The following is an 11493-nucleotide window of genomic DNA, read 5'->3' on the forward strand; positions in this document are numbered from 1 at the left end:
AGATGCCCTCTTTTTTTTAAAAGCTTGAAGAAACCCATCGCATGAAAAACCCCCTTCTTCCATCGCATGAAAAACCCCCTTTCAAGTGGGTTTTCCATCGCAGAACCTCTCTCTCTCTCTCTCTCTCTCTCTCTCTCTCTCTAAGGTCTCTGCTGCAAGTGGGTGGGATTTGGAAACTAGAAAAACCCCCTTCTTCCAAATCGATTTCGTTCTGTAAAAAAAACCCAAATCCATCGCTACGGAGCAACGATCGAGGTGAGTTTTCCATACTTTGTTTTCGTTTCTATCAAATTTCAGACAAAGATTACAGGAAAAATCGATTCTCTGTAACTTTCTGTGTTTTTGAGTTTATATTAATGTCTTGAAAAATTACAAGAAAACGATTCGACGTAGCGTTTCGTGTTTTGAATTTAGGTTAATCTCTTATGAATCATGATTTCTTATGTCAAGAATAAGATCTGTGGAAATTTAATGTTTTTTTGTTCTTTCTCTGGTTTGTTTTTTTTTATAGATTTTTGTGGAATAAACACTGGAAAACGATTATGTGTAAACTTAGGTGATTTGAGTTTATCTTAATCTCTTATGAAACACAATATGTATTAATGCTCTTGAGGTTATCAAGAGTAAGATTATCAGGAAATTTTCTAGTTTTTTCTTAGCTAGTCTCAACTTTCCTCGAATTATTACTAACATTTGGACTTTCTTTTCTTTTTGAAATGATAACATTCTAGGAATTGTCTTTCAACCAATGGGGGCGCCCTTTCACCTTATTTATGTAAGGGCGCCCTTCAGTTTAGACTTGCTCAACTTTTTGATATAAAATCTATAATGATCCGGGTAAGTTTTGTTCATTCAAAATATTTCCAATAAAGTTTGGGGCTTGGTAGACAATTTTACAGAAAGCCATTGCCACACACTTTTTCAGAAGAGAAGAGCCACCTCATTGCATATTTTTGTCTTATTCATTTAATTCATCTGAGATGGCTACCTCTTGTGAACAAGTGAGACCTGAGGTGGCTTTCTGCAAAATTGACTAGCAAATCCCATAAAGTTAATTGCACCCACTCTCTTTATTGTTATCTGTAACTATCACAAGTAGAGAAAATAGAGCTGATGTAACTTTCAAAGTAAGGGTTTTTAAATATTCTTCAAAGAAAAAAAATGGAGGGTTTCAGTTTGATTGTTTATGGTGTGTTAATGTCTGGGAAAATTGGGTTTTACTATCAGAAAGAACATAGCTTTAACTCTCTTTCAACATGAAAATATCACTGCCTTTATTTTTTCTTTCATGTCAGTACATTCTTATTTTTCTCTTCTTTCAATTACTAGGAAAATGGAACCAACCTCTTCGCAACCGTGTGGGTCACGTATCGAGGATAATGACCGTACACAGTCTGCTTTTGTTGATAATGCTTTCTCGCAAGCCTCCAGGTTAGGTATTGAAGAAGTTGACGCCCATGGTCTAATTGTGGTTGATGATGAGGTTAATCTGGTTGAAGATAATATAGAATGGGCAGATACTGATATAAATGACGAAGATGAGGGTGGTAGTACACCCAATAAGGCTATTAGTGAGAATAGTAGTGTGAAGAAGCCGTTTGTGAACCAAGTGTTTGATGATTGGATGTCTGCGTTTGAATTCTACAATTCTTATGCCCTGGCTACTGGTTTTGGATTACGGAAATCCAGTACAAATAGTTCTAAAAAAACAAATGCTGTGAACTCAAGGAAATTTGTGTGTGATAGAGAGGGGGTGAAAAAGTATAAGGGAAAGAAAGTGGATGATGGTAAGGAAAAGAGGGAACGACGAGCTGTCAGATTGGATTGCAAAGCTAAGATGATCATAAAACTAAGAGATGAGAAGTGGGTAGTGACCACCTTTGACGACATTCATTCTCACATTCTGACCTCCCCACTTAAGAGGCAAATGCACCGTTCCCATAATAGATTCAGTAAGAGTGAAAGTGTGAAGACGTTGATTGACTGTCTCGATGAGACTCAGATGCCGGCTGCGAGGATTGCAAAGGCTATTAATTCAACAAACGATGGAATATCAGGTGTGGTAACACCTGATCAAGTTGCTTCCCATTTGAGAAAAAAGAGGGTGAACAATATAGGCCAAGAAGCTGTCTTAGTGGCCAATCATCTCCAAAACAAGAGATCAGAAGACCCGAATTTCTTTTTCTCAATGGAGTTGGATACGGATGGGACCTTCCGATCTATGTTCTGGGCTGACGCTAGGGCTAGAGATGCTTACATAACATTTAGCGATGTCATTGTATTTGATGTCACTTACAAAACCAATAGGTTATCTCTGCCATTTGCACCGTTTACGGGAGTGAACCATCATAGACAATCGACCCTATTCGGATGTGCCCTGTTAGCTGATGAGACAGAAGAAACCTTCAGTTGGTTATTTGAACAGTGGTTGACGTGCATGCATGGCAAAGCACCTGATGCAATAATAACTGATATGGATCCAGCCATGAAAAATGCAATTGGAAGAGTTTTTCCAGACACCCATCATAGATTTTGTTCGTGGCACATACACAGGCATTTGCTTGAGCATGTTGCAGAGATGAGGGATTCGACTAGTAAATTCTGCCTCGATTATAATCGGTGGTATTTTTCAAAAAACATAGAGGATTGTGAGCAGTTGTGGGAAGATTTGGTTTGTAATTATGAAATCGGGGACAGTGATTGGTTATCTAGGATGTGGGAGCAGCGAGAGCATTGGGTTCCGGCATATTGGCGAAACACATTTACTGCAGGAATGACTTCAAGTCAACGTAGCGAAAGCATGAATGCATTTTTTGATGGATATGTGAATAGCAAAACTAGCTTGCATGAGTTCTTAGATGCATGTGATAGGGCACTGGTTCAACGTCGTAAAACAGAAGCTGAAGAAGATTTCAAGTCGAAATATTCGAAAGCAAGTATGAAAACGAATAGCCCATTGGAAGAAGAGGCGGGGATATTCTATACGAGGAATATGTTTAACATTTTCCAGGATGAGTTGAGGGATAGTAGTGGTTGTTGGCACGACCAGTTGAGCAAGGATGGGGCCGTGGAAGAATATTTGGTAGGTCTCAGAAATGATGTGAAGAGTAGATGGTGTAGGGTATTTTATTATGATTCCGATGGAATGACCTTCAAATGCGATTGTGCTAAGTTTGAAAGGGAGGGGATCTTATGCAAACATATCTTTCGTATTATGGATATGAAACAATTAAAGAAGGTCCCCGACCATTACATGTTGAAGAGATGGTCTATTCAGGCAATGTATCAAGTAGGGGGTACAATATCTACAAGGCCACAAGTGGGTAGTAGCGTCAATCCGTTTGAAAGGTGGTGCCTAATCTCAAGATGGCAGCGACTGGTTGATGGACCTGGAAGAGATGAGAAAGTTTTCAAGAGGATGACTGAATTTTGTGATATTCTTTTCGCTGAAGAAGAACAAAAGCAGAAAGAAAATGAAGTTACATTGGAGGCAAGTGAGATACCAATCGTTGGTAGCGAAGTATATTCAAACTTTGCTGTGAGTCAAATAGCTGAAATCACAATTCGAGACCCACCAGTTGCGAAGACAAAGGGCCGTCCAAAGAATCCAACACGCTTGAAATCTGGCTTAGAGACATCTATATCCGAACCAAAGAAACGGACGTGCCAATCCTGTGGCGGAAAAGGACATTATAAGTCGACATGTAAAAATAAAAGCCAGGTTTGTTTTGTTCCCTACTTACTCATTTGTATGTGTACATGGACTTTCTTAAAGTGGTAATTGTAAATGTTTATATATATATATATTTTTATCATGCTTCGCAACAGTTCTTATCTGTTTCTGAATTTGGTGGAGATGATACAGGTACTTCTAATTGGTGCTGCATCAGTTTTGCTATAGCAGTGTTCGTTTGCAGTTTTTGTAGTTGCAGGGATGAGCTACTTACTCATGCTCATTTGTGGTCAATGAGGGAGGAGTACTACTTCACAATTACATGTACTGGTAAGGAGATTCTCGAGACAGATTTTGAAATTTAATGTCTTCCATATTATCAGTGTTAAATTATTGGGTGATCCAAGCCAGTCATTTGTTGGGCACTGCCCAAAATATAGCAATTCAATCCCTATATTTTCTGACCTTTACAGATTTACCTGTAGGGTATTTTGATGTAGTCTTCTTTACACCTCAATTTGCATCTGTAGTGCTTCACTTATCTGCAGCCTTTTGAAAACCAAAATCCTATTGGCAGTGCAAAATTTTTACACTGAGCAATTCACACTCTCATGAATCTTCCAAGAACGACGTGTAAATGTGTCAAGATCACACAAGTAAAGCATGCATTTGAAATCTGAAGGAATGTGGCCTAATCTAAAATCCGGCTTCAAAGATTTTCCAATTACTATATTTCTTTTTGTGGACGATAATGCAATAAATAGATAACCAACTAGCAGTTAACAGAGGCATCCGATTTCAACATTTCGGATCTATTTCCCTAATGCTCTTTCTAAACTTCTAGCTTAGGTACATCACCCAATCTATTCCTTAAGTAGTAGTTGTTGTGATGATTTGATTTGTAGTTGGTGGTATATTATTTATCGATATTTATTTTGAACAGAAAGACACAGATGTTTTGATAATTGCAGAAAACCAGCTTGTCTTTTGTTTTTTAATTGGCTTCTAAGAGGGGGGATATCATTTCCCTTTGGAAACTGTAATAACATTTGACAGATCCTTCAACATCTAACCCTCGTGATATCTCACCCAATGTCATGTTTTTGTTCATAACAGCTCGGAGGACCATCTTATTCAGTCCCAGTGGGGAGGAGAGACGCAAGAAGTGCGAACAGGAATGCAGCTATAGCACAGCAACCAAACAAGATGATCAGTACACCATGTTCAGTGATGAAAACCCAAATGCCTGTTCTGTCATGTAAAACAGCTGATTCCATAGAAAAGAAAATGGGTTTTTTTTGTCCTCTGTCACATTTTATCTGTTTCCCCTCTCCAAGTCCACTGTAAACAATTAAATGTTGTTTTTGTGCATTTAATAGAGTTTCAGGTCCTTCCAGGGCTTGGATTAGTTGTTGTTGTTTTTTTTTTGTCTGGATTTTCCAATATTTAGGTTGTCAAGGAACAGCTACATATATCTACTCTGTTGTCCAATGGTTTTTCAAGGCATATCAGTATTTGTACTGTGCATACCAGAGTATGCACACATTTACTTTAAATTCAAATAAAAGGTAAAGAAGGCTTACTCTTCCAAGCAAAAGAGCCACATAAACAAGGTGGGGTTTAATGTAGTACAAACTTTAAAAACTTTTGCTTTTTTGCTTTTCTGTCAACTTCATGAGATGTATGTGTCGGCTCCCCTTAACAAAGCAGGGATTTTGTAACAGCAAATGGTAAAGACTCCCCTTACCAAAGCAGGGAATTTGTAACAGCAATTGGTAAAGACTGGGCTGCCAAAATCAAGGAATTGTGGTTATAATCTCCCAGCTTAATCGAGATTGGGATTGAGCATGAATTACCTTAAATAAGGCCCAGTTCGTTTGAGATTATCACAACCAATTGTGAGGGCCAAATCTATTATTGAGCTCAACTTTACGTTTAAATTTTAGCCCATTAATCGGTATGGCCCTTGCAATCGGTTGTCACAATCTTAAAAGAACAAGGTATAAGGTGGATGAATAATCTGCTGTTTTCTAGAGGCATAATTTGAAATTTTGTTGGGCTAATGCACTATTTGCCCAATATCCAAAGTTTCAGAAAACCTGGATGGCATAATTTCCATGAATAAGCACTCTTGCATCTATAAAATGTTTGGAGCTTCACCTTCTATCTCTTTAATTGTTTACATTGGACCCTTTTTTTATTTTTTTTTATTAGCGGGATTTGCTAGTGTCCTTCGCACAAGGCATTTCACGGATGGTCTTTTGCATGTGAGAGCAGCCACCTCGTGAATGAAGACAAAATCTGCTGAAAAGTGAGCCTATGAGATGGACACTAGCAAATCCCTAAATAAGCACCATATTCTCAAGAAAGAGATAGAGAGAGAGAGAGAGAGAGAGAGAGAGAGAGAGAGAAGTTGGGCTTTTAAAAAAAAGAGGGCATCTGCAACTGTTTGGGTTTCTTCAAGCTTAAACAAAAACGAGGGTTTGAAATCAGCCATTTGGGTTTTTCTATTTGAAATCTGCCATTTGCCATTTGGGTTTTTCTTCGCAAACAGCTAGTTGGGTTTTCTTTAAACCTTCATCGCACCTTCATCGCACCTTCATCGCAAACAGCTAGTTGGAACGAAACCTTCATCGCACCATATTCTCAAGAAAGAGATACAGAGAGAGAGAGAGAGAGAGAGAGAGAGAGAGAGAGAGAGAGAGAGAGAGAGAGAGAGAGAGAGAGAGAAGTTGGGCTTTTAAAAAAAAGAGGGCATCTGCAACTGTTTGGGTTTCTTCAAGCTTAAACAAAAACGAGGGTTTGAAATCAGCCATTTGGGTTTTTCTATTTGAAATCTGCCATTTGCCATTTGGGTTTTTCTTCACAAACAGCTAGTTGGGTTTTCTTTAAACCTTCATCGCACCTTCTTCGCAAACAGCTAGTTGGAACGAAACCTTCATCGCACCATATTCTCAAGAAAGAGATACAGAGAGAGAGAGAGAGAGAAGTTGGGTTTTCTTTAAAAAATGAGAGAGAAGAAAGAGATACAGAGAGAGAGAGAGAGAGAGAGAGAGCGTTATGGTTTTAGAAAAACCCTCGATTTTATTACGACAAACAGAACGCACTTTGAAACGCACGCTTCAGCGCACCATTTTTTCGAACGCTTAAGCGCATAAACAGTTTTCTCTATATATATATATATATATATATATATATATATATATATATATATATATATATATATATATGAGAAAACTGTTTATGCGCTTAAGCGTTCGAAAAAATGGTGCGCTGAAGCGTGCGTTTCAAAGTGCGTTCTGTTTGTCGTAATAAAATCGAGGGTTTTTCTAAAACCATAACGCTCTCTCTCTCTCTCTCTCTCTCTCTGTATCTCTTTCTTCTCTCTCATTTTTTAAAGAAAACCCAACTTCTCTCTCTCTCTCTCTCTCTGTATCTCTTTCTTGAGAATATGGTGCGATGAAGGTTTCGTTCCAACTAGCTGTTTGCGAAGAAGGTGCGATGAAGGTTTAAAGAAAACCCAACTAGCTGTTTGTGAAGAAAAACCCAAATGGCAAATGGCAGATTTCAAATAGAAAAACCCAAATGGCTGATTTCAAACCCTCGTTTTTGTTTAAGCTTGAAGAAACCCAAACAGTTGCAGATGCCCTCTTTTTTTTAAAAGCCCAACTTCTCTCTCTCTCTCTCTCTCTCTCTCTCTCTCTCTCTCTCTCTCTCTCTCTCTCTCTCTCTCTCTCTCTCTCTCTGTATCTCTTTCTTGAGAATATGGTGCGATGAAGGTTTCGTTCCAACTAGCTGTTTGCGATGAAGGTGCGATGAAGGTGCGATGAAGGTTTAAAGAAAACCCAACTAGCTGTTTGCGAAGAAAAACCCAAATGGCAAATGGCAGATTTCAAATAGAAAAACCCAAATGGCTGATTTCAAACCCTCGTTTTTGTTTAAGCTTGAAGAAACCCAAACAGTTGCAGATGCCCTCTTTTTTTTAAAAGCCCAACTTCTCTCTCTCTCTCTCTCTCTCTCTCTCTCTCTCTCTCTCTATCTCTTTCTTGAGAATATGGTGCTTATTTAGGGATTTGCTAGTGTCCATCTCATAGGCTCACTTTTCAGCAGATTTTGTCTTCATTCACGAGGTGGCTGCTCTCACATGCAAAAGACCATCCGTGAAATGCCTTGTGCGAAGGACACTAGCAAATCCCGCTAATAAAAAAAAATAAAAAAAGGGTCCAATGTAAACAATTAAAGAGATAGAAGGTGAAGCTCCAAACATTTTATAGATGCAAGAGTGCTTATTCATGGAAATTATGCCATCCAGGTTTTCTGAAACTTTGGATATTGGGCAAATAGTGCATTAGCCCAACAAAATTTCAAATTATGCCTCTAGAAAACAGCAGATTATTCATCCACCTTATACCTTGTTCTTTTAAGATTGTGACAACCGATTGCAAGGGCCATACCGATTAATGGGCTAAAATTTAAACGTAAAGTTGAGCTCAATAATAGATTTGGCCCTCACAATTGGTTGTGATAATCTCAAACGAACTGGGCCTTATTTAAGGTAATTCATGCTCAATCCCAATCTCGATTAAGCTGGGAGATTATAACCACAATTCCTTGATTTTGGCAGCCCAGTCTTTACCAATTGCTGTTACAAATTCCCTGCTTTGGTAAGGGGAGTCTTTACCATTTGCTGTTACAAAATCCCTGCTTTGTTAAGGGGAGCCGACACATACATCTCATGAAGTTGACAGAAAAGCAAAAAAGCAAAAGTTTTTAAAGTTTGTACTACATTAAACCCCACCTTGTTTATGTGGCTCTTTTGCTTGGAAGAGTAAGCCTTCTTTACCTTTTATTTGAATTTAAAGTAAATGTGTGCATACTCTGGTATGCACAGTACAAATACTGATATGCCTTGAAAAACCATTGGACAACAGAGTAGATATATGTAGCTGTTCCTTGACAACCTAAATATTGGAAAATCCAGACAAAAAAAAAACAACAACAACTAATCCAAGCCCTGGAAGGACCTGAAACTCTATTAAATGCACAAAAACAACATTTAATTGTTTACAGTGGACTTGGAGAGGGGAAACAGATAAAATGTGACAGAGGACAAAAAAAACCCATTTTCTTTTCTATGGAATCAGCTGTTTTACATGACAGAACAGGCATTTGGGTTTTCATCACTGAACATGGTGTACTGATCATCTTGTTTGGTTGCTGTGCTATAGCTGCATTCCTGTTCGCACTTCTTGCGTCTCTCCTCCCCACTGGGACTGAATAAGATGGTCCTCCGAGCTGTTATGAACAAAAACATGACATTGGGTGAGATATCACGAGGGTTAGATGTTGAAGGATCTGTCAAATGTTATTACAGTTTCCAAAGGGAAATGATATCCCCCCTCTTAGAAGCCAATTAAAAAACAAAAGACAAGCTGGTTTTCTGCAATTATCAAAACATCTGTGTCTTTCTGTTCAAAATAAATATCGATAAATAATATACCACCAACTACAAATCAAATCATCACAACAACTACTACTTAAGGAATAGATTGGGTGATGTACCTAAGCTAGAAGTTTAGAAAGAGCATTAGGGAAATAGATCCGAAATGTTGAAATCGGATGCCTCTGTTAACTGCTAGTTGGTTATCTATTTATTGCATTATCGTCCACAAAAAGAAATATAGTAATTGGAAAATCTTTGAAGCCGGATTTTAGATTAGGCCACATTCCTTCAGATTTCAAATGCATGCTTTACTTGTGTGATCTTGACACATTTACACGTCGTTCTTGGAAGATTCATGAGAGTGTGAATTGCTCAGTGTAAAAATTTTGCACTGCCAATAGGATTTTGGTTTTCAAAAGGCTGCAGATAAGTGAAGCACTACAGATGCAAATTGAGGTGTAAAGAAGACTACATCAAAATACCCTACAGGTAAATCTGTAAAGGTCAGAAAATATAGGGATTGAATTGCTATATTTTGGGCAGTGCCCAACAAATGACTGGCTTGGATCACCCAATAATTTAACACTGATAATATGGAAGACATTAAATTTCAAAATCTGTCTCGAGAATCTCCTTACCAGTACATGTAATTGTGAAGTAGTACTCCTCCCTCATTGACCACAAATGAGCATGAGTAAGTAGCTCATCCCTGCAACTACAAAAACTGCAAACGAACACTGCTATAGCAAAACTGATGCAGCACCAATTAGAAGTACCTGTATCATCTCCACCAAATTCAGAAACAGATAAGAACTGTTGCGAAGCATGATAAAAATATATATATATATAAACATTTACAATTACCACTTTAAGAAAGTCCATGTACACATACAAATGAGTAAGTAGGGAACAAAACAAACCTGGCTTTTATTTTTACATGTCGACTTATAATGTCCTTTTCCGCCACAGGATTGGCACGTCCGTTTCTTTGGTTCGGATATAGATGTCTCTAAGCCAGATTTCAAGCGTGTTGGATTCTTTGGACGGCCCTTTGTCTTCGCAACTGGTGGGTCTCGAATTGTGATTTCAGCTATTTGACTCACAGCAAAGTTTGAATATACTTCGCTACCAACGATTGGTATCTCACTTGCCTCCAATGTAACTTCATTTTCTTTCTGCTTTTGTTCTTCTTCAGCGAAAAGAATATCACAAAATTCAGTCATCCTCTTGAAAACTTTCTCATCTCTTCCAGGTCCATCAACCAGTCGCTGCCATCTTGAGATTAGGCACCACCTTTCAAACGGATTGACGCTACTACCCACTTGTGGCCTTGTAGATATTGTACCCCCTACTTGATACATTGCCTGAATAGACCATCTCTTCAACATGTAATGGTCGGGGACCTTCTTTAATTGTTTCATATCCATAATACGAAAGATATGTTTGCATAAGATCCCCTCCCTTTCAAACTTAGCACAATCGCATTTGAAGGTCATTCCATCGGAATCATAATAAAATACCCTACACCATCTACTCTTCACATCATTTCTGAGACCTACCAAATATTCTTCCACGGCCCCATCCTTGCTCAACTGGTCGTGCCAACAACCACTACTATCCCTCAACTCATCCTGGAAAATGTTAAACATATTCCTCGTATAGAATATCCCCGCCTCTTCTTCCAATGGGCTATTCGTTTTCATACTTGCTTTCGAATATTTCGACTTGAAATCTTCTTCAGCTTCTGTTTTACGACGTTGAACCAGTGCCCTATCACATGCATCTAAGAACTCATGCAAGCTAGTTTTGCTATTCACATATCCATCAAAAAATGCATTCATGCTTTCGCTACGTTGACTTGAAGTCATTCCTGCAGTAAATGTGTTTCGCCAATATGCCGGAACCCAATGCTCTCGCTGCTCCCACATCCTAGATAACCAATCACTGTCCCCGATTTCATAATTACAAACCAAATCTTCCCACAACTGCTCACAATCCTCTATGTTTTTTGAAAAATACCACCGATTATAATCGAGGCAGAATTTACTAGTCGAATCCCTCATCTCTGCAACATGCTCAAGCAAATGCCTGTGTATGTGCCACGAACAAAATCTATGATGGGTGTCTGGAAAAACTCTTCCAATTGCATTTTTCATGGCTGGATCCATATCAGTTATTATTGCATCAGGTGCTTTGCCATGCATGCACGTCAACCACTGTTCAAATAACCAACTGAAGGTTTCTTCTGTCTCATCAGCTAACAGGGCACATCCGAATAGGGTCGATTGTCTATGATGGTTCACTCCCGTAAACGGTGCAAATGGCAGAGATAACCTATTGGTTTTGTAAGTGACATCAAATACAATGACATCGCTAA

General features: G+C 38.5%; 2 protein-coding genes across 4 annotated transcripts in view; one reads left to right on the plus strand and one right to left on the minus strand.

The window, feature by feature from the left end:
- Positions 1-120: 120 nt before the first annotated feature.
- LOC143877750 (protein FAR1-RELATED SEQUENCE 5-like) lies at positions 121-5284 on the plus strand. 2 transcript variants are annotated; one of them, XM_077379969.1, is made up of 3 exons: positions 121-3721; positions 3866-4003; positions 4790-5284. In XM_077379969.1, the coding sequence occupies exons 1-2, from the start codon at positions 1289-1291 to the stop codon at positions 3899-3901; spliced, it is 2469 nt and encodes an 822-aa protein (XP_077236084.1). In that variant the 5' UTR covers positions 121-1288; the 3' UTR covers positions 3902-4003; positions 4790-5284. The 2 variants fall into 2 exon arrangements, with proteins under 2 accessions (XP_077236084.1, XP_077236085.1); XM_077379970.1 differs by lacking the exons at positions 3866-4003; positions 4790-5284 and having other exon boundaries at positions 135-255; positions 1330-3853.
- Positions 5285-8493: 3209 nt separating this feature from the next.
- LOC143877751 (protein FAR1-RELATED SEQUENCE 5-like) overlaps positions 8494-11493 on the minus strand; it is a 5144-nt gene continuing 2144 nt past the window's right edge. The window contains exons 1-3 of one of the 2 annotated variants that reach the window (XM_077379971.1): positions 10037-11493; positions 9755-9892; positions 8494-8968 (exon numbers count right to left, since the gene is read on the minus strand). The exon at positions 10037-11493 is cut by the window's right edge and continues 2144 nt beyond it. In XM_077379971.1, the coding sequence (XP_077236086.1) occupies positions 9857-9892; positions 10037-11493 (1493 nt within the window). In that variant the 3' untranslated portion in view covers positions 8494-8968; positions 9755-9856. The other variant, XM_077379972.1, reaches the window with a different exon arrangement.

The sequence above is a fragment of the Tasmannia lanceolata genome, unplaced genomic scaffold (assembly GCF_043159265.1).
Source record: "Tasmannia lanceolata isolate RefF3 unplaced genomic scaffold, GAP_Taslan_0.1 ptg000005l, whole genome shotgun sequence".
In the NCBI taxonomy this organism is placed as follows: Eukaryota; Viridiplantae; Streptophyta; class Magnoliopsida; order Canellales; family Winteraceae; genus Tasmannia; species Tasmannia lanceolata.